Below are 24329 nucleotides of genomic sequence, written 5' to 3' on the forward strand. Positions count from 1 at the left end.
GTTTACATAGTTCGCAAGGGTGTAGAAATATTTTAACTGAGTTAGGGAGATAAACAACAAATCCAACATGGTGGAATTTGTTCTGAATCGTCGAACTTTCATCCCGTTGTCGTAATTTTTACGACTGCAAACACTAAGCTAAGTTTTTATTTCTCATTTCCGTCGTGGACAATATGAATCTGGGAACACAGAATTCGCACGGCAATGGTCTGCTATATGCCGGATTCAACCAGGACCAAGGTACGAGTAACACTCCCTCATAATCTGCGATCGTTGAAATGTTCAAGCATGATTTTAGTTTTGCCCTTACTACTGTGTCACCGAATTTATTAATTGTACGAAACAAGCGTGTTAAGGTCAGCTTCACGTTTATCGTGTACCATTTTGAGTGCGGTGCACAGTCACCAGGGTAACCGGACTACGAATACTAGTATGTATTATTTAGAAAAGACAATACCATACATGTAGGTCCCAATCATACATGTATGCGAGACTGTGAATGTAAAAATAACGTAATATGTTTCATCGTGGAGTTATACTTTTATCCCTGTGTACATATACTTTAAATTTTATTATATTTCAATTGTTTTTTTTATAATCCTTTTTAAGGTTGTTTTGCATGTGGCATGGAAAGTGGCTTCCGTGTTTATAATTGTGATCCATTGAAAGAAAAGGAAAGACAGGGTAAGAAACAATTTTTAAAATACTTTCAAAGTTTAAGAACAATAATGTGGCCTATTCCAAAGTGCCTGAGATGAGATTTTACACACTTCTGCATTTAAAATAAATCCCCAAATGAGTGTTGGAGGCACTGGATTAGAGAACTTCACTCTTTAATGCAAAAATAAAATTTCCTTCAAGAGGATACTATAACATCAAATCTTGTGTGATAATAAGATCATACTCTAACAGTGTTTGAGAAATCTCATCATCAAAATCTCTTCTCACATCACCATACAATCTGTTATAGTACAAGAGATTGTGTCTTAACGAATAATAATAATTCTGAGAGAAATGTCGTAAGTTGTGTAACATCTTGTCTGCCAATGGCTTCTACGTGTTACCTTGTAGTTCTGGCTCTTTTTAGTTACAGAAACCTAAAGTGAGATCTCTGGTACTATTGATTTTGCTGTATTTTGTTGTCATAATTATAAGGATATATCTTCATTTGCTGATGTAATCATTACCCAGAATGCACAGTATCTGAAAGCATTCAGTGACACAGCTACTTTCATGTGCTAGAAATTAAAATGGCGGCATGTTATCAACATGGTAAACTCACCCTGGAACTCATGTGGTTCCTCTCAATGTATGTTTCGAAACATAAATAAACATTTGAACATGCTTTTCAGCAAAATTTATATTTTGAAAAGCCATAGAGATCACAGAGGCATCAAAGGCAATTGTCTGGTCTTGATGCCAGATGAGTTTGTTTTGGTGCCCTTTGATTTTTTCTGCTATTCCTATGATGCCGAAAATGGGAGCCCTCTCAACTACATAGTTCAAGTCCTGGAGATGATTCAAAACTGGGTTTTCATAGCAATGTGATTCAAATGCTGCTCAATACAGTTGATGGGTTGTAAAACTAATGTGCCAAATATCTTGAGAAGGATGCTGGTCAACAATGGTCAATTGTCTTGCAAAAAAAAAAACAGTAGAAATTTATGTATTTAGCGTCAAATTCTGATTAATTCATTCATTTTGACCATCTGTGTTTTCACTAATGAAATTCATGATATTTTGTAGACTTTACTGAAGGTGGTGTTGGACACATTGAGATGTTGTTCCGCTGTAATTACTTAGCATTAGTTGGGGGAGGAAAGAGTCCTAAATATCCTAACAATAAAGGTAAGTTGCGTTTGGTTAGAAAGCATTTTCCTTCATATTTTGATCATGTGCGATTGTCAGTAGTCGTCGTTCGTGTCAACTTTTTACTTTTTCGACTTTTTTTGAAAACTATAAGCCTAATTTGCTACTTGGTGTATATGCACTTAGGTAGACCTCTCTTAGATTTGCTCATTTCATGATGATATCTTTAATTATCTAATTTTGATGAATATTTTTGTCATTTTTGGTAAAAAGTGATATTTTAGACTTCTTGTTGAAAACTGCAAGTCTGATTGCTTTGATATTACATGTATATATATACCGGTAGGTACTACAGGTAGACCTCTCTCAGATTTGTTCATTTTGTGATGATATCTTCAATTATCTAATTTTGATATATATTTAATGTATATACCGGTATAATTTAGTTATATTTTTGAATTCTTGTTGGAAACAGCAAGTCTGATTGCTGATACTATACATAATGTTCATTTTCTAATGATATCTTCAGTTCTTTAATTTAAATGTGCATTGCTAACAGCGGAGCTATCTCAGCCGACAGGCTGGTTGTTGTAATGTGCATTGCTAACAGTGGAGCTATCTCAGCCGACAGGCTGCTTGTTGTAATGTGCATTGCTAACAGCTTAGCTATCTCAGCTGACAGGCTGCTTGTTGTAATGTGCATTGCTAACAGTGGAGCTATCTCAGCCGACAGGCTGAAGTGCATTGCTAACAGTGGAGCTATCTCAGCCGACAGGCTAGTTGTTGTAATGTGCATTGCTAACAGCGGAGCTATCTCAGCCGACAGGCTGCTTGTTGTAATGTGCATTGCTAACAGCGGAGCTATCTCAGCCGACAGGCTGGTTGTTGTAATGTGCATTGCTAACAGTGGAGCTATCTCAGCCGACAGGCTGCTTGTTGTAATTTCAGTCACATACAAAATTATAGTTTGGCTAACCTTATCACTGACAATGTATTTATGTTTCCTTAGTCATGGTTTGGGATGATCTTAAAAAAAAGCATGTTATTGAACTTGAATTTGCCAGTGAAGTGAAAGCAGTGAGGCTTCGTAGAGACAGGTTAGTATTTTTTATTTGTCTAGTGTAATCTCTGTCTTGGTGATTTTAATCGTAACCAAAATGCATAAAATGTTTTACAAATCATAGCCAAAAAATAGTAAATGTAGCCAACATAATTGTTCAGGTTTCAGACCTTTAATGTGAGTCAATATCAAATTCCAGTAAAATTCTATCATGTTCCTTGGAAATTCTTTTTTGAACAACATGTACCTTTTATGGTTAACCTTGTGATATAGTATTCACTTTAATTTTATTGAGCTCAAGCTACAATCTTGCTGGTAACAAAGAGTAATTCCATTATATATGTTACCTTTGCATTGCTAGGATTGTAGTTGTCCTGGACTCCGTAATCAAGGTTTATACATTTACACAGAATCCACAACAACTTCATGTGTTTGAGACTTGCCACAACCCAAAAGGTAAGTTGTAGTTCATTCACTGTACTAAGGTAATCACTATAATATGTTTTATCAGGATTATTATCTAATGTCTTGTGGTCTGCCTGATTAGTTACTATATAGTTTAAATAACTAATAGTTGTAACTAGTAATATCCACAAACCAAAGCTAGGTGTATAATAAGGCAATCGTGGCATAGTTTGTTTTCTCCACATACTGAATACACATTTGATGACGATAATCTTCAACACTCACTTTATAAATTTGTTTTAATTTTGCCTGTGCATAACTTTGTTTTGCACCTGAAGTCTTATTCCACCAAGAATTTCAACTTCAGAATACAAAAAACATGACAGGTGCCCTAGCTAAATTAGCTTTAAGTTATCAAAAATGCAGGGTAGTTAAAATTATTCTGTTTTCTTCTTAGACAGTATGTGGTAAAAATGAACCTTATGTTCAAAATGAAATAAAAGGCCGTCTATTCCATACTTGCTTTGCCACTTTTTTAGTCAATTTATTTTCATACTGTCAGGTTTATGCCAACTGTGTCCGAACAGCAACAATTCATTATTAGCCTTCCCAGGCAGGAGGACGGGACATGTACAAATAATAGACTTAGCAAACACAGAAAAACCGCCAGTAGATATAGCAGCACATGAATCAGCACTTAGTTGTATTGCACTCAATCTTCAAGGAACCAGGCTTGCTACAGCATCAGACAAAGTAAGTAGTGATTATTTTTTCTTATTTGTCACAATGTATGAAATATTAAATAAAATATACAAAAATATTTATATGTTGATTTATGAGTGTCATTTATTGTTCCCATTTTGACTAATTCTGTAAACAGGGACTTACGATTTTTAGGGGTTCTGTCAGTCTATACTTCTGTATTTATTTCCTGGTTTGTCTGATTTTGTTCAATGTTGGTACAATATAGGAGACATATGCAATTATTTTTTTTGGATTGAACTGAAAAAAGTATTAATGTGTCCTCAACCATTTCTCACTCGCAAATTGTTTTATTTTGTCATTTGATTCAAAATAACCGAATACATACATTGTATAAGGAGTATGTCATTATACATGTATAGGGACAATATCATTGTCAGTGACGTGTGTTGTCGAGTTTCATTCTGCAAAACAATTATTATATTAGTTTCTTAAAAACACACATCTGTGTTAGTAATCAGCAGAATGCAGTCAAGAATTGGCCCTAATATTCATTGTTTTTTGGCAGATAAACAATGTCACTTGTTTGATGTGCACTACTTTATTATGACTCAGAATGTGGAGTAGGATGTGCTCACTCTTTTCGAAACATCTGACATCACTTCATGTATACCATGGAGTCTATATAATTTTTCTTTTACTGATTTGACTACCGATATGTAGTGTAATGTATTTGTCAATTTGTTTCTGTCCATTGTTGTCAGTCATTTGTTTCATGGTTTTGGACTTGTAAATTTCTTTATATGACTTTTATATAAAGATCTATGATTGGATATGTTATTTACATGTGCGACCAGATTCATGTTCAGAAATAACAGTATTTTATAATACAGATTTAGCTGAATATTTCTCCAAATTCCAACTTCATTATATAATGAACTTCATTGAATAAGATTGTTTCTATTTAATTTATTTCTAGGGTACCTTAGTTAGGGTTTTCGACACAAGTAATGGGTCACAGCTTCAAGAGTTACGGAGAGGTTCCGGGAGTGCCACAATATATTGGTGAGTTTAAATAGAAACATACTCTCTTCATCGAGGAGCACAAGGAATAAACATCACTTCACAGAGTGTATTCAACATTTTAATTTCAAATTCATCCAGAGACCAGCTACTGTAGAGTGCTTTATTGACTCCCGTGTGCGAAGCACAAAAGGGAGTCTTTGCAGTTACCCTGTCTGTCTGTCTGTCTGTATGTATGTATGTATGTACATGTATGTATGTATGTATGTATGTATGTATGTATGTCACTTTTTTTGTTCCTCCATTATCTCAAGAACCACTAATCAAATTTTAGTGAAACTTGGTACATAGATGCTCTGGGATAATGCGCAGAGTTGATAAGTTTTGGGTAAAAATTTATGAATAATAATTACCTAATTTGCATGATAATTAACTGATTTTAAGCTGTTCTATGACTTTTCCACTGATATTTGAAGAATCACTCATTGGATTTTGATGAAACTTGGCACATGGATGCTCTGAACTAATGCACAGATTTGATTATTTTGGGGTAAAAATCTGTATATATTAATTATCTAATTTGCATAATGATTAATCAATTTTCGACTTTTCTCGAGTACTAATTATAACATTTCAATAAAAACTTGGTACATAGATGTCATATGACACTGCACAGACCTGATAGTTTTTAGGGTAATATCAGTACATATTAATTACCTAATTTGCATAATTAATTAATTGTCAGCTTTTGATATTTCGAGTAGTAATGATCACGTTTCAATGAAACTTGGTACATAGTTACTTGAGGACTGTGCAGAGACTTAATTAGTTTTTGGGTAAATATTTGTGCATATTAATCACCTTATTAGCATAATTAGTTAATTTTCAGCTTTTCACCTGATATCTCAAGTACTAATCATCACATTTCAAGGAGACTTGCGACATAGATCTTCTAGGACTATGCAGAGACCTGATTAATTTTGGGATAAATAATTGTGCATATTAATTACCTAATTTGCACAATTAGTTAATTTTTTGCTGTTCTATGGCTGTTGCACTAATTTCTAAAGAACCACTCATTGGATTTCAACGAAACTTTTCAAGAGTACCTGTCACATTTCAATGAACCTAGGACTATACACCATATTAGTTTTTGGTAAATATTTATGCTTCTTAATCACCTAATTAACATAATTAATTAATACTGTATATCTCAAGTATTGATCATCACATTTGAATAAAACTTGGTACATAAATGGTCTAGGACAATAGACTACCTTATTAAGGGACAACATCAAAAGTTCAATGTAGGATAAAAAACATAATTCCTTTAGTTTTTTTCCAAACCCCCCACTGAAACTTAATTGATAAATATTTACCATGGCGTCAGACTACATTCACCATTAAATACAAATTGATAATCTGACAGTAGTATGGCGTAGCAGTTGGTTGTCGGGTGGGTGTAAAAAGACTTTACACTCTGACCAAACCATTTTCTCGTCTTGGATGTTTTTTTTTTCATTTTTGTCCATGATTGGATAGAGAAAAAAACGAATTACAAATACTCCAATATTTTTTTGACTTCATTAAAAAATAATAAAATCGTTTTTGTAGGATAGAAACTTTTTGAGGTCAAAACCCCCCACCCCTAAACTAAAGCAAATAAGTTTCGATCGTTTGACGTCGTTCCTAATTTTGGGTTAAAATCTGTTCATATTAATTTTCTATTTAGCATAATAGTTAATAATTTTTTGGTTCTAATCATATTTCAATGAAACTTGGTACATTGTGCAGACCTTATTAGTTTTACACTTAAATCTGTTCATATTAGTTACCTTATTTGCATAATTAGTTTTCTGCATTTTCATCAATATCTCATGTTCAAGTAATTTTGTGTCTCCAATACTTTCAGCACACGGGAGTTCTTTCTAAGCTTTCTTTGATTTTCGCTTGGAATTAATTTTTGCTATTTTCGCTGAAGGAGAGGTTCAGTGAAAATAAAATCCAGTGATTTTACATCCAACTTGTCAAAAATCAGTAAAATTAAATTCCATGAAAAACACACAAAAAGTCTTTTCAGGGAAAATTAAATCCAGCTAAAATAAAGTATTTTACAGTAACTGAATTTGTTCCACTCCTTATTTACTAAAATCACAGTACAACAGCAATGACATCTGTTTCTTATATCTCATTTCTTGACAATAACGATTAACCTTATATTAAACTCTGTCTGGTTTGAAAATGATAAAAACGGGTCACCGACCACATTTCTTTATATTTTGTTTATTATTCCCATATGGCTAGCATTAGGTTGAAAATGGCCATTTTGAATACAAATCTGTAAAAGTTTGCATGGATATTTGTGAAAATGACTCTAATTTTGTTGGATGTTTCAAAATATAATGTTGTGAAGATATGGCAAATCTAATAACTTACAAAATTGAAAATCATCTCATGTGGAAGAAGTGACACAATACAGAAACAATAACTGGGTAACACGTAAAAAGTGTGCAGGGCATTTTTCTATATTTTGGTAAGGACCTGAATAATGAATTTGGTAATACAGTGTATAATGTAGTTAAGCATACTTAGATAGTTCACTAGAAAATGATGACATTACTTGTCAGATTCTCATACAATTCTTCTTGCATTGGATTCAATACCATGAAAACATCTGTACAAGCTTATTAGAGCTTCTTCTTGTGTCATTGTCAGTTTCTTTTTTTTAAGACTATTCTAGGAGCTTCCTATCCAATTATTGCTAAATACATACAGTTTGTAAAAGATAACTAAAAACATATATTACATGTTTGAAGATTATTGTAATGAAGTTGTCCATCCTACGCCAATTCTTTAAGGTTTCTGATTACTCTCCATTACGCCACATTGCAGTATCAATTTCAACCAAGACTCTTCGCTGCTATGCGTTTCCAGTGACCATGGTACAGTTCATATATTTGCCATTGAAGATCCTAAAAAGAATAAACAGTCCAGGTAAAACTAATAGTTTATATGCCACATCATGTTATTACTGTTCGTCTTCTTCTAAACATGTTTATTTTTTTGTAACACATGTTTATTGGTATATATGACTTGATACCCATGACCTATTCCATGACATGCTTGAGATTTGATCGGATCTGCTGAAAAAAATATTTCAAAATTAATATTAAAATTCATGCAATTTGCTCACAAATTGTTTTAACATATCATCATCAGTCACATATGGAAATATTCGATTCTGTTGTTTGTCTACAAATATTATTAATTGTGAATCATCTGCAACATGGAAATACATCATAGGTATTCTAATTTCACACTATATCAATTTTCTTTCAGTGTCACCTTGAAAAGAAAAAATTAATACATTTGTTGTTTCTGTGATTTGAGATCATCCCTCATTTCAATAACCTATATAAATGCAATTCTTTATCATTTATGTGAAATCTCATTTCTCTAACTGAACAGATATAACTGTAATATAACAGGTCAGAAAATTAAGCCCTGTGAGTACAGTAAAAATACAATAAAATTTATCTTTTTTCTACAGCCTTGCTTCTGCAAGTTTTCTTCCAAAATACTTCAGCTCTAAGTGGAGTTTTTCCAGATTTCAAGTTCCAAGTGGGTCACATTGCATCTGTGCATTTGGTGCTGATGCGAGTTCTGTAGTTGGTGAGTCCATGCTTTATTGCTGTATCTTGCCATCGATTATACCATATTTATAAAAAAGATTGCCCTGGGTAATAATGTGTTGGATAATGGGTTATATTTTTGGAGATCATCAGAACTGAAACTTCACCTTCACCCTTCACTTTTTTTGTCTCAACATTGTACAATCAACTGTTTTCACATCCACGCCTGGCATCAACAAAGCTGGTTTTCTTGTACGATTGATCAACCCTAGAAAAGAACATTTAAATTTGTATATTTTGAGCTTGTGCTTTTATGCAAAACATAGCACAGATATCATTATTGCCAAGAAAAAAAAAACATGTTGTAAAATGTGACATTTCTTGATGTGTGCGTCACCTTACATCTCAGGTGATCAAGTGTTGCGAGTAATGAGAAAACTCGGGGGGGGGGGGGGGTTTTACAATATATTTTTGTTTCAAAATGAGAGTCCCCCTCTAATATTGGGGGTCTGGGAAGCAGAATTAAACATATTAAATATTAAACATCAGGCATTAGACAAAATACCATCAATCGCATCGGTTGACCTGTGCTTATATGTAGTATTGTCTCCTTTTTCAATGTAAATACTCTAATTTCTGATTTACGTAAATCTTTTCTGTGTGTATATAACAGCGACAATATTTTGTGTCAAAATCTTTCTACAATTAATTGTTTTGTATTAGGTAGTCAACAGTATGTAAACTGTCAGTTCAAACGCTCAAATAATATCCATAAAATGTCATTTGTTAAAAACCCACTAAGAATACTTCTTAATACTTCTAGACATCAAAAAGAATCTTATAAGACACTGTATCTTTTTTTTTCACCACATGTCACCGTGCAAAATTTTGTGATATTGATATACATAATATCCATGCCATAAGAAACAAAGTGTAAACCTAATAAGTCCTATTTGAATGATCCAGTGTAAAATAATTGTTTATTTACACACACTTATATGTACGATGCATTTGTAATTGACCAAATACAGTAATAAGAAGCCCTTGTGATACAAAATATTATATAGTGAAATCTGATCTGATTGTAACATTTTTTTTTTTCCACAGCTATATGTGCCGATGGTAGTTACTACAAATTTGTTTTCAACAGCAAAGGAGAGTGCAGTAGAGATGTCTATGCACAGTTCTTAGAAATGACGGATGATAGGATGTAAATAATACACAATATGGACCAATTATTGATTTATACAATAGAACATTGTAGTAGCACACTGCAGGCTTATTAATTTATTCCATATCTAAACAAGCATTTAATGTTAAAATCAGTCAGATTAGCAACACTTGTTTATTTTATTTTCTGAATCAGAAAATATTAATCAGAGATTAGTTTCATTATTTCAGCTAATGACTTCATAGCCATTGTTATTGCCTTCATTCTGTTGCAATATTCTGTCAGATTGTTAAGGATAATAAATATTCAGTGATTTATGGGAATTGTACTGTTTAGCAGAGATAGAGCTTGAGACTTGAATTGTTCATTTGACAGTATTTTGTTTTTTCAGCAGGGAACACTGCCTTTTTGAGGAGAGTAACTGTACTGCATATGAATAATTTGCTCTTGGTGTTTTATTGTCTGCAAAATTTAGTGTGAAGGTATTTGCATATAAAGTATCACTAATATGAGAGATAAACTGAATACAACAGTTATTCAGATAACTGTTTCAGACGTTGCTTTCCAATAGCTGAACATCATTGAGTAGTTACATATATTCAGCATCTTAGGGTGTCCATTAGGTCACCAAATCATACAAGGGATTTTCTGTTAGAAGATGGACTATATAAATTCTGTTAAGAAATACACACACACTTGACTTTTGAGTTGTTTTCTGTATGCCTATATTCAGTCTTTTTCTTCTGTTGCCAATTGCGTTGAAGCTTTCTGGGTCACAAGTACCGGTACACCCAAAGCAGAATTTGAAACAGAATTGCATAACAAGATTTATTATATACATGTATGCCCTGTAGTTTACTTTGTTGTACCCTTTGAAAATATACTTTGTGTTTTCTTTGAAATCCTACACAAATATCAAAAAACAGATGAGATTATGTTTTTTTATTTATTTTTTTGCTCATTTGCATATATCATATGTGCATTTAAAGCACTTCATAATAAATATTATGGAATATTTATTTATGGAATACAACAAATTGATTTTAGAACAGTGAAGTTTGCGCTAGTTGTAATGTGCTTGACCGGTATTTCAACTGGCATTATGCAAATTAGTGTTGATGAGCTGAAACTGTGGATGCCATGGTGATATTCAAATATATTGAAAGTAGGTCACCACATCTTATAGAGATGGTGATGTGTATCCATGATGCCTTCTACCACACTTAGCTTGTGAAAGAGGTAAGGCTCTTGGAAACAACTTACGAACAGGGCGAGGCCATGGTATTCTGTCATATCATTTATAGTAAAGACAATAACTATAACTCACTATGCTGCATCTTTCAGATTTGATTTTTGGTCAAGTTACTCTAAAATGACAGGGCTTCCAATGATAGAACTTTCTTGCATTGTCAAATTTATGTATTGGGGCATACCGGAGCAATTCAACCAAAAAGATTATTTGTATTAGCATTGGTGGCGGTATATATAACTTGGCTGAATATTAGGAAATACCTTTTAATTTAATACAGTACTACCGGTATGAATTCTTTAGAAAATGAAGACTTGCTTTGATTTTTCTTAATGTTTTATTATCTTTTATTATCCAAATACATAAATTCTATTTATAATTCTAAATTTGCATGTGCTCTAGGTATGAGAAATCTCATGCTTGTTAAAAACAATAAAGAGGCTGTAAAAAAAAAGGAACCTTGCTTTGTGGGTGAAAAAAAAGTCGCAATAACAAAGTAAACCCAGTAATAAGAGTATTTTATTATTGTGTTTAATTTCTATATATGTCATCTTTGCTAGCTAGCTAGGTAGATTGAATGAGGTCTGTTGTAATGAGTGAACTGAACCTCTGTTACACAGACTTGGTGCTTGTGTTACTAACTCATGAAGTGTGGGGTTGATAATGACCCACGTTTTTTTCTGAGAATTGGGGCACATACTAATCCTGGTGCTACTGGAGCCGAGCCATTATATATCAATAAGAGTAGTGTATTTTCAACTCTTCACCATTTCTACACTATTTAGTTACATATAATGTTATGGCCTAGGAATTGATTAGACTACCAGTAGTAGAGCAACTCTGATATTGTTGAAATGATAATAATCATTTGAAAGGGGCTCATTGTTGAGAATATTTCATGAGGTGAGGAAATTATTTTATAATCTAACTCTTTAAAATTCACTGGAGGAGGGACTGCATTATTAGTGGTGTGCCAGTGCATGAATGCAATGAATATGGACTATATTAATTTATCAGCAGGGCTGATACATACAATTTGCATTGAGTGTAATATTCTGATTATATTAACTACATATTACGCAGATAAAGTGGACACTGAAATGTATGAGCTAAACCAATGCTTTGTGAATGTATTTATATATAAATAAATATATTTGGTCCGAGAATATGCGTTTCCAATTGCTAACAGTGTCACTTCAAAATTATCACCATTTTTAGATTAACCCTAGATGACCTGGTGGTAGAGAAATGACGTTTTAGTTTACAGTTGAATAATATATATAATTCTGTTATTTTTTAAAGTTTTTTTTTAATTTTATTTCATTGTATCTAATCATATTTTATCTGACAGTGTATATTGGATGGCTTTCAGTGTTTAAATATATTATGTCAGAGACTTTGGTGGGGTACTTAAGGTGAAGCTAGTGATCCTACCACTTTGGAATCCATGTATGTACATTGATACGGTCAGTGATTTTCAATGTTATGTTAATTAAAACCTATGTACACCAGCGGTGACTGTACAATTCGCAATGATGAATCTCTGACACCTTTTAGCTTACACTACTTGTTGCACATATCGGTATACACATGCCACTCCAGGACAGCTAGGTTTGATACAAGTAATATCTTATTATCCATTAAGATTTAATGTTATACAGAAATTGTACACTCAGATGCCGAAAGGGGGAAGGGGGCTTTCTGTCATAAAATTACTTGTCAAAATCAATGCGACACTTTTGTAACAAAGGAAGGGCTCATAATAGGTTGATTGCTCATGAACAACAATGATAATTAATAGCATCATACCTAAGCATGAACAAGGCATTGCAGTGAGATGTGACTAAAACACTGCATGTATTCTATGCATTAGATGAGTGAGGTACCGGTATATTAAGTAGAAGTAGGACACTAGATTCTAGGCATTAGTGGGTGAGGTATATTGAATAATACACAGCATAGATTCTAGGCATTAGTGAGTGAGGTATATTGAGTAATACACAGCATAGATTCTAGGCTTTAGTGGTTGAGGTATATTGCGTAATACACAGCATAGATTCTAGGCATTAGTGAGTGAGGTATATTGAGTAATACAGCATAGATTCTAGGCATAAGTGGTTGAGGTATATTGAGTAAAACACAGCATAGATTCTAGGCATTAGTGGTTGAGGTATGTTGAGTAATACACAGCATAGATTCTAGGCATTGGTGAGTGGGGTATATTGAGAAATACACAGCATAGATTTTAGGCATTAGTGGTTGAGGTATAGTGAGTAAAACACAGCATAGATTTTAGGCATTAGTGGTTGAGGTATGTTGAGTAATACACAGCATAGATTCTAGGCATTGGTGAGTGGGGTAGTATTGAGAAATACACAGCATAGATTTTAGGCATTAGTGGTTGAGGTATATTGAGAAATACACAGCATAGATTTTAGGCATTAGTGGTTGAGGTACATTGAGTAATATACAGCATAGATTCTAGGCTTTAGTGGGTGAGGTATATTGAGTAATACACAGCATAGATTCTAGGCATTAGTGAGTGAGGTATATTGAGTAAAACATGGCATAGATTCTAGGCATTAGTGGTTGAGGTATATTGAGTAATACACAGCATAGATTCTAGGCATTAGTGAGTGAGGTATATTGAGTAATACAGCATAGATTCTAGGCATTAGTGGTTGAGGTATGTTGAGTAATACACAGCATAGATTCTAGGAATTGGTGAGTGGGGTATATTGAGAAATACACAGCATAGATTTTAGGCATTAGTGGTTGAGGTATATTGAGAAATACACAGCATAGATTTTAGGCATTAGTGGTTGAGGTATATTGAGTAATATACAGCATAGATTCTAGGCTTTAGTGGGTGAGGCATATTGAGTAATACACAGCATAGATTCTAGGCATTAGTGAGTGAGGTATATTGAGTAATACACAGCATAGATTCTAGGCTTTAGTGGTTGAGGTATATTGAGTAAAACACGGCATAGATTCTAGGCATTAGTGGGTGAGGTATACTGAGTAATACACAGCATAGATTCTAGGCATTAGTGGGTGAGGTATATTGAGTAAAACACGGCATAGATTCTAGGCATTAGTGGTTGAGGTATATTGAGTAATACACAGCATAGATTCTAGGCATTAGTGAGTGAGGTATATTGAGTAAAACATAGCATAGATTCTAGGCATTAGTGAGTGGGGTATATTGAGTAATACAGCATAGATTCTAGGCATTAGTGGGTGAGGTATATTGAGTAATACACAGCATAGATTCTAGGCATTAGTAAAATGAGGTATAATGTGTAATACAAAGCATAGAATCTAGGAATTAGTGGGTGAGGTATATTGAGTTATACATAGCATAGATTCTAGGCATTTGTGGTTGAGGTATATTTAGTAAAACACGCCATAGATTCTAGGCTTTAGTGGTTGAGGTATATTCAGTAAAACACGGCATAGATTCTAGGCATTAGTGGGTGAGGCATATTGAGTAATACACAGCATAGATTCTAGGCATTAGTGGGTGAGGTATATTGAGTAATACACAGCATAGATTCTAGGCATAAGTGAGATAGCTATATTGAGTAATACACATAGATTCTTGGCATTAGTGGTTGAGGTATATTGAGTAATACACATCATAGATTCTAGGCATAAGTGAGATAGGTATATTGAGTAATACACATCATAGATTCTAGGCATAAGTGAGTGAGGTATATTGAGTAATACACAGCATAAATTCTAAGCATTAGTGAGTGAGGTATATTGAGTAAAACACAGCATAGATTCTAGGCATAAGTGGGTGAGGTATATTGAGTAATACACAGCATAGATTCTAGGCATTAGTGATTGAGGTATATTGAGTTATACACAGCATAGATTCTAGGCATTAGTGGTTGAGGTATATTGAGTAATACACAGCATAGATTCTAGGCTTTAGTGGTTGAGGTATGTTGAGAAATACACAGCATAGATTTTAGGCATTAGTGGTTGAGGTATATTGAGTAATATACAGCATAGATTCTAGGCTTTAGTGGGTGAGGCATATTGAGTAATACACAGGATAGATTCTAGGCATTAGTGAGTGAGGTATGTTGAGTAATACACAGCATAGATTCTAGGCTTTAGTGGTTGAGGTATGTTGAGTAAAACACAGCATATATTCTAGGCATTAGTGGGTGAGGTATATTGAGTAATACACAGCACAGATTCTAGGCATTGAGTAATACACAGCATATATTCTAGGCATAAGTGAGATAGGTATATTGAGTAATACACAGCATAAATTCTAAGCATTAGTGAGTGAGGTATATTGAGTAAAACACAGCATAGATTCTAGGCATAAGTGGGTGAGGTATATTGAGTAATACACAGCATAGATTCTAGGCATTAGTGATTGAGGTATATTGAGTTATACACAGCATAGATTCTAGGCATTAGTGGTTGAGGTATATTGAGAAATACACAGCATAGATTTTAGGCATTAGTGGTTGAGGTATATTGAGTAATATACAGCATAGATTCTAGGCTTTAGTGGGTTAGGCATATTGAGTAATACACAGCATAGATTCTAGGCATTAGTGAGTGACGTATGTTGAGTAATACACAGCATAGATTCTAGGCTTTAGTGGTTGAGGTATATTGAGTAAAACACGGCATAGATTCTAGGCATTAGTGGTTGAGGTATATTGAGTAATACACAGCATAGATTCTAGGCATTAGTGAGTGAGGTATATTGAGTAAAACATAGCATAGATTCTAGGCATTAGTGAGTGGGGTATATTGAGTAATACAGCATAGATTCTAGGCATTAGTGGGTGAGGTATATTGAGTAATACACAGCATAGATTCTAGGCATTAGTAAAATGAGGTATAATGTGTAATACAAAGCATAGAATCTAGGCATTAGTGGGTGAGGTATATTGAGTTATACATAGCATAGATTCTAGGCATTAGTGGTTGAGGTATATTGAGTAAAACACGCCATAGATTCTAGGCTTTAGTGGTTGAGGTATATTGAGTAAAACACGGCATAGATTCTAGGCATTAGTGGGTGAGGCATACTGAGTAATACACAGCATAGATTCTAGGCATTAGTGGGTGAGGTATATTGAGTAATACACAGCATAGATTCTAGGCATAAGTGAGATAGCTATATTGAGTAATACACATCATAGATTCTTAACATTAGTGGTTGAGGTATATTGAGTAATACACATCATAGATTCTAGGCATAAGTGAGATAGGTATATTGAGTAATACACATCATAGATTCTAGGCATAAGTGAGTGAGGTATATTGAGTAATACACAGCATAAATTCTAAGCATTAGTGAGTGAGCTATATTGAGTAAAACACAGCATAGATTCTAGGCATAAGCGGGTGAGGTATATTGAGTAATACACAGCATATATTCTAGGCATTAGTGATTGAGGTATATTGAGTTATACACAGCATAGATTCTAGGCATTAGTGGTTGAGGTATATTGAGTAATACACAGCATAGATTCTAGGCATTAGTGGTTGAGGTATATTGAGTAATACACAGCATAGATTCTAGGTTTTAGTGGTTGAGGTATGTTGAGTAAAACACAGCATATATTCTAGGCATTAGTGGGTGAGGTATATTGAGTAATACACAGCACAGATTCTAGGCATTGAGTAATACACAGCATATATTCTAGGCATAAGTGAGATAGGTATATTGAGTAATACACAGCATAGATTCTTGGCATTAGTGAGTGAGGTTTATTGATTAATACACAGCATAGATTCTAGGCATTAGTGAGTGAGGTATATTGAGTAATACACAGCATAGATTCTAGGCATTAGTGAGTGAAATATATTGAGTAATACACAGCATAGATTCTAGGCTTTAGTGGTTGAGGTATATTGAGTAATACACAGCATAGATTCTAGGCATTAGTGAGTGAGGTATATTGATTAATACACAGCATAGATTCTAGGCATTAGTGAGTGAGGTATATTGAGTAAAACACAGCATAGATTCTAGGCATTAGTGAGTGGGGTATATTGAGTAATACAGCGTAGATTCTAGGCATTAGTGGATGAGGTATATTGAGTAATACACAGAATAGATTCTAGGCCTTAGTGGTTAAGGTATATTGAGTAATACAGAATAGATTCTAGGCTTTAGTGAGTGAGGTATATTGAGTAATACACAGCATAGATTCTAGGCATTAGTGGGTGAGGTATATTGAGTAATACACAGCATAGATTCTAGGCATTGGTGGGTGAGGTATATTAAGTAATACACAGCATAGATTCTAGGCATTAGTGAGTGAGGTATATTGAGTAATACACAGAATAGATTCTAGGCATTGGTGGGTGAGGTATATTAAGTAATACACAGCATAAATTCTAGGCATTAGTGGATGAGGTATATTGAGTAATACACAGAATAGATTCTAGGCCTTAGTGGTTAAGGTATATTGAGTAATACAGAATAGATTCTAGGCTTTAGTGGTTGAGGTATATTGAGTAAAACACGGCATAGATTCTAGGCATTAGTGGGTGAGGCATACTGAGTAATACACAGCATAGATTCTAGGCATCAGTGGGTGAGGTATATTGAGTAATACACAGCATAGATTCTAGGCATAAGTGAGATAGCTATATTGAGTAATACACATCATAGATTCTTAACATTAGTGGTTGAGGTATATTGAGTAATACACATCATAGATTCTAGGCATAAGTGAGATAGGTATATTGAGTAATACACATCATAGATTCTAGGCATAAGTGAGTGAGGTATATTGAGTAATACACAGCATAAATCCTAAGCATTAGTGAGTGAGCTATATTGAGTAAAACACAGCATAGATTCTAGGCATAAGTGGGTGAGGTATATTGAGTAATACACAGCATAGATTCTAGGCATTAGTGATTGAGGTATATTGAGTTATACACAGCATAGATTCTAGGCATTAGTGGTTGAGGTATATTGAGTAATACACAGCATAGATTCTAGGCATTAGTGGTTGAGGTATATTGAGTAATACACAGCATAGATTCTAGGTTTTAGTGGTTGAGGTATGTTGAGTAAAACACAGCATATATTCTAGGCATTAGTGGGTGAGGTATATTGAGTAATACACAGCACAGATTCTAGGCATTGAGTAATACACAGCATATATTCTAGGCATAAGTGAGATAGGTATATTGAGTAATACACAGCATAGATTCTAGGCTTTAGTGGTTGAGGTATATTGAGTAATACACAGCATAGATTCTTGGCATTAGTGAGTGAGGTTTATTGATTAATACACAGCATAGATTCTAGGCATTAGTGAGTGAGGTATATTGAGTAATACACAGCATAGATTCTAGGCATTAGTGAGTGAAATATATTGAGTAATACACAGCATTGATTCTAGGCTTTAGTGGTTGAGGTATATTGAGTAATACACAGCATAGATTCTAGGCATTAGTGAGTGAGGTATATTGATTAATACACAGCATAGATTCTAGGCATTAGTGAGTGAGGTATATTGAGTAAAACACAGCATAGATTCTAGGCATTAGTGAGTGGGGTATATTGAGTAATACAGCGTAGATTCTAGGCATTAGTGGATGAGGTATATTGAGTAATACACAGAATAGATTCTAGGCCTTAGTGGTTAAGGTATATTGAGTAATACAGAATAGATTCTAGGCTTTAGTGAGTGAGGTATATTGAGTAATACACAGCATAGATTCTAGGCATTAGTGGGTGAGGTATATTGAGTAATACACAGCATAGATTCTAGGCATTGGTGGGTGAGGTATATTAAGTAATACACAGCATAGATTCTAGGCATTAGTGAGTGAGGTATATTGAGTAATACACAGAATAGATTCTAGGCATTGGTGGGTGAGGTATATTAAGTAATACACAGCATAAATTCTAGGCATTAGTGAGTGAGGTATATTGAGTAATACACAGAATAGATTCTAGGCTTTAGTGGTTGAGGTATATTGAGTAATACAGCATAGATTCTAGGCATTAGTGAGTGACGTAAAATTATTGAGTTTAATGCTCTCAAAACGCTCTCAGTTGCCCTGTGTAATATTTTACAACAATGGCATGAATTTTCTACTTCGCAAAGAACTCGGAAAGCAGTCATTGCGATTTGCTCAGAAAATCGTTGCTGGAAACAAATAGTGCCAATTCATTCCACGTGGTATTATCAGGGGGAAATTCTCTTCTCTCGGTGTTCTCCACACTTGCCAGGGGGGAAACTCGTCTCGTCTCTCTATCTCGTCCCCTTGAGGTACGGGATCGGGAAAGTCACTTTAACTTTACAGTCAAATAAGGCACATACAACGAAATACGTTTCAGCTCTCGTCTTAGTCGATCTTTTGGAGCACTCTATTAGACACAGCGCCCTGGGGAAAAGTCCCCAAGACTCTCACAAGGCTGAACCAAGACTCGCCCAAGACTGGACTGCCTCAAGGCTCGCCCCTGGACTGGACTCGACTCTCCAGGACTGCACTTTCTCTTCTGCGTCTATCGTGCTGTGCTCCCCAAGACCAACTCAAACTCTCTTTATTCATTTTCAAAACTCTAACCAATTACAAAACAGTAAAAGACTCTAGGGCGTAACCTTCAATCATAAAGCCAATCACACTAAGTACTGAATACGTCATATCTTTTGATTAATCGTTCACTACATTAATAACTATGGATATAAACTGTCAGAATCGCGACGGATATCTGGTAATTAGTTCCAAATCACTGAGCCAAGTTCCGTCCAAAACTTCAAATAGGCCTGAACGATGACAGACATAACACAGCAATTCGCTAATAATCAGCTAATTAAGTCGGTCAACAGATACGCGAAAACAAATTCATGACACATCCCTTCACCCAAACTGAGATATGCCTCTCGGCATTGCACGTTCATAAATCAAAGATACCGTCAGCCACTCATCGTCATAGGGTTAAATACAATACTAATAAAAGGTATAAATCAAAAAGAGTAAAACCCTAACCCTATTGCTCAGTAATGTAATGTATTGCTTGCTTTTCCTATCCTTTTTACCTTTTTTTTTAGTGATGTTGAATTGTATGTATGTAAGCGCCCAGATCTTTGTTTTGAAGTGATATTTGGTGACGTGCGAGGTCCTTTATAACGATTTAAGCGCGCCTCAGTGGACAAGTAATTGCAACACAGTGTTTTGAGTTTTGTGAAGTTTCATGGAGTTTTAATGAATTTATGAGTACGTATTATGATGGGGAAAGTAATGCCCCAATGAGTTTTTCAGAGTTTTGAGATTTGTCGAGTACAGAGATATCGACGTTTTAAGAGTTGTTTTTGTTTATGTGTTGTTTCCGGAATACTCCTGACGCTTTTTGAGTTGATAGCACCTTTGTAACGTTTTTTGATGTCTTTTGGAATGAGAGGTGGTGCGCTCATATACGTATTGTTTGATATCGCAAGCTTTTGTTCATGATTGACAGGATTATACGTAATTCAGTAGTTTCTATCGTTTTGCTTTTCCGTCTTTTTGCCAGAGGAGTAATGTGTTATGAAAGCGACATTGTCTTTGCATTCTGTTTCCACGCCGTATGACTTGTGTTTAGATCATGATCAAGTTATTAACAAGCTATTAATCAAACTCCTGTCACCTACGCTTATAAACTTCAACTGAACTCACAAGTCGTTAATCTAAACACAAGTCATACGGCGTGGAAACAGAATGCAAAGACAATGTCGCTTTCATAACACATTACTCCTCTGGCAAAAAGACGGAAAAGCAAAACGATAGAAACTACTGAATTACGTATAATCCTGTCAATCATGAACAAAAGCTTGCGATATCAAACAATACGTATATGAGCGCACCACCTCTCATTCCAAAAGACATCAAAAAACGTTACAAAGGTGCTATCAACTCAAAAAGCGTCAGGAGTATTCCGGAAACAACACATAAACAAAAACAACTCTTAAAACGTCGATATCTCTGTACTCGACAAATCTCAAAACTCTGAAAAACTCATTGGGGCATTACTTTCCCCATCATAATACGTACTCATAAATTCATTAAAACTCCATGAAACTTCACAAAACTCAAAACACTGTGTTGCAATTACTTGTCCACTGAGGCGCGCTTAAATCGTTATAAAGGACCTCGCACGTCACCAAATATCACTTCAAAACAAAGATCTGGGCGCTTACATACATACAATTCAACATCACTAAAAAAAAAGGTAAAAAGGATAGGAAAAGCAAGCAATACATTACATTACTGAGCAATAGGGTTAGGGTTCTGGAAAAGAGTTCAACGTCCTGAGTTACACAGTGTCAGTTACAGTGTCCAATGAGCGGTTCTCTAAGCAATACACAGATAGCTAAAGTCAAAGTCTATAAGCGTCTCTTCTCTTGTCGCGTTATTCCGGGTCGTTCTTTTTCTTCATATTGTCTTTAATGTCGCACAATTCTTAATTATACAGTCCTTTCCGGTACTCATCCTTCATAAGGGGTTCAGAAGTCTTCATCTCTTCAGCGTTGTACATCGGTGCCATACTGGTAAAGTCGTGAGTCGTCAAGCGCGGTTTCGTCTCTGCCATCAAGCCAGTTTGTTCGGTTCACAAGAAAGACACATCTTCGCCATTTACTTTTCTTCACAGGATTTCAATGTGTGTAAAACACCTGCCCGGGTTCATCCAAAACGTATCAGAGGTAAATACTTCTCTCTCGGGGTTCTTTACACTTGCCAGGGGGGAAACTCGTCTCGTCTCTCTATCTCGTCCCCTTGAGGTACGGGATCGGGAAAGTCACTTTAACTTTACAGTCAAATAAGGCACACACAACGAAATACGTTTCAGCTCTCGTCTTAGTCGATCTTTTGGAGCACTCTATAAGACACAGCGCCCTGGAGAAAAGTCCCCAAGACTCTCACAAGGCTGAACCAAGACTCGCCCAAGACTGGACTGCCTCAAGGCTCGCCCCTGGACTGGACTCGACTCTCCAGGACTGCACTCTCTCTTCTGCGTCTATCGTGCTGTGCTCCCCAAGACCAACTCAAACTCTCTTTATTCATTTTCAAAACTTTAACCAATTACAAAACAGTAAAAGACTCTAGGGCGTAACCTTCAATCATAAAGCCAATCACACTAAGTACTGAATACGTCATATCTTTTGATTAATCGTTCACTACATTAATAACTATGGATATAAACTGTCAGAATCGCGACGGATATCTGGTAATTAGTTCCAAATCACTGAGCCAAGTTCCGTCCAAAACTTCAAATAGGCCTGAACGATGACAGACATAACACAGCAATTCAGCTAATAATCAGCTAATTAAGTCGGTCAACAGATACGCGAAAACAAATTCATGACAGTATAATACTAATTATATTATACCAATACTAGTATATTGATGGTGTGAATCCATCGATTTGATTGGTCCAAACACAAAATTTGCATATGCAATTAATGGTATATTGGCTGATAATGCACGGCGAAACCAAGTGGCCTGGAAAATGAATTGACTACAGGTTTAATACGGAAATACATAAAACCGGTAGTATTTGATTTTTAGAGAAATATAGTGGTTGAATTTTGAAAAAAATATTGAAAAACACCGAATTAAAAACATCTGAAAATTTATATAACCATAATATTGCTGTTGTTAATGGCGGGATCCAAGTTGTGAGCGTCGGTCGTTGGGTGATTGTCGTTCGCCACACAAACCTAAACCACCGTCCCTCAACACCGTGAAGTGCCTAAACGAACGCCAGAATGCTGTGTTCTTCATGTTGTGACTTTGAAATGGATTGCGAACCTCCAACAAAGAAAACATGATCTTTAAGTTTAAAGACAAAAAAAGGACAAAAAAGTGCAAAAGAGTCACAGGCAAAAATGTTTGCCACCAATAATGCCACCAGTGTCCCATAGCGGCGTTCGAATTCTAGCTGACAAAATTGCAGTGAAATTGCACCCGGGTTATTGCCATCTGTTTCAAAGAACACGGACAACGCAGAATTCGACGACGATATAAGTTATTGTAATTCTCCACAATGGGTAAATAAATTACAGGAGATGATGAAGGTAATTTCGAAAGATGCAGGCTTGTGTACTGCATCAACCACTGTATTAGAGCGACGGCGTGCACAGTCTTTCTTTCGGTCGGAGTTGAGACAAGGCATATCATGTACGTGTCACAAAAACGATGCGAGAATCCGACCTTACACCATCAAGCTTACCCCAGAACAAATACAAAACTTGTCAATCATACTGTCACAAAACTTTGGTTATACCAAATATGTATCCAGGTCAGATGTTGGGACTGAGGTCGCCGTGCCGGTCGCCGTACATGATACACCGCGTCCCGCAGCGTGGGCAAATTACAACCCAAATTGTACAAAAACCGGAATGAAAACGTGGAAAGTTAGTTGTTTTAATGATCCAAACTGTATTTTATTTTATATTTTATTAGCCTTTGAAACGGCGTAAAAAGTAACATACAAGTCAACAACAACAAGAAAAGAAAAACAATCTATAAGAAGCATTAATTCATACATGTAAATCATTCAGTTTCTCGGTTCTGATTTTCCATAGGTGGGTGAGAAAGTTTCGGATTTCGTTTGATGTATTATTTCCCAAATCCTTATTGGTTGTCCATAAACCATCACTGAAGAGAAAATTAAATTTGAAATTAATTCCTCCTGAGAAAAATCTATGTACAATAAATAGTTGGTTCTCCACCACTTTCCACTATTGTATTGGTCAGTGCTGAATAGAATTTACTTCTCAAGTGGTTAGTTGATTTGCAAAGAAATAAAAAGTGATAAACATCCTCCTTTCCATCATTACAAAGCTTACAAACCCCGTTACCTTTATAATTTTCCCATCGTGTTTTATTCCCTTCCAAGTCTATTGGGTTTGACCTCACCTTAAAGAGGAGTGAGATGCCATGATGATCAAGGGGATCCTTTATATGATTTTCCTTTTTATTGCTGTGTTTAATCCAACCATAGTGCTGTAGGGATTTCATGTCTTGAATAGTTTCAACAACACGCTTTATTTCATTTTCTTCACTAATTTTATAGAAACTTTTAATTCAACTAATGTATTCGATCCTGTATTTCAAATAGCGTTGACGCAGTCAGTAAAAGGTCAGGAAGGTCATCTTTTGTTACGCTAATTTTTGTGTTCATGCTGCTCTATTCACTGTGGATACGTTTCGGAATAAAACTTACTAGTAGTTTGTATTCAATTAGAGCTGTGTTGCGTATGTATTTTTTGTATGCATTCAGTGTGC

General features: G+C 35.1%; 1 protein-coding gene across 1 annotated transcript; it reads left to right on the top strand.

Moving 5' to 3' along the window:
* The first annotated feature begins 47 nt into the window (after nucleotides 1-47).
* Nucleotides 48-12577, top strand: LOC100377769 (WD repeat domain phosphoinositide-interacting protein 3). The gene is made up of 10 exons (XM_085502057.1): nucleotides 48-240; nucleotides 610-684; nucleotides 1747-1848; nucleotides 2819-2906; nucleotides 3231-3325; nucleotides 3837-4027; nucleotides 4956-5041; nucleotides 7892-7993; nucleotides 8550-8671; nucleotides 9739-12577. The coding sequence occupies exons 1-10, from the start codon at nucleotides 174-176 to the stop codon at nucleotides 9843-9845; spliced, it is 1035 nt and encodes a 344-aa protein (XP_085358183.1). The 5' UTR covers nucleotides 48-173; the 3' UTR covers nucleotides 9846-12577.
* Nucleotides 12578-24329: the final 11752 nt, after the last annotated feature.

Source organism: Saccoglossus kowalevskii, chromosome 8 (assembly GCF_978046115.1).
Source record: "Saccoglossus kowalevskii chromosome 8, keSacKowa6.1, whole genome shotgun sequence".
Taxonomy (NCBI): domain Eukaryota; kingdom Metazoa; phylum Hemichordata; class Enteropneusta; family Harrimaniidae; genus Saccoglossus; species Saccoglossus kowalevskii.

Coding starts and splice junctions, on each gene's coding strand:
- LOC100377769 (XM_085502057.1), top strand. CDS start 174: ATGAATCTGGGAACACAGAATTCGCACGGCAATGGTCTGCTATATGCC. Junction 241..609: donor CGGATTCAACCAGGACCAAG/GTACGAGTAACA, acceptor ATCCTTTTTAAG/GTTGTTTTGCATGTGGCATG. Junction 2,907..3,230: donor GTGAGGCTTCGTAGAGACAG/GTTAGTATTTTT, acceptor TTGCATTGCTAG/GATTGTAGTTGTCCTGGACT.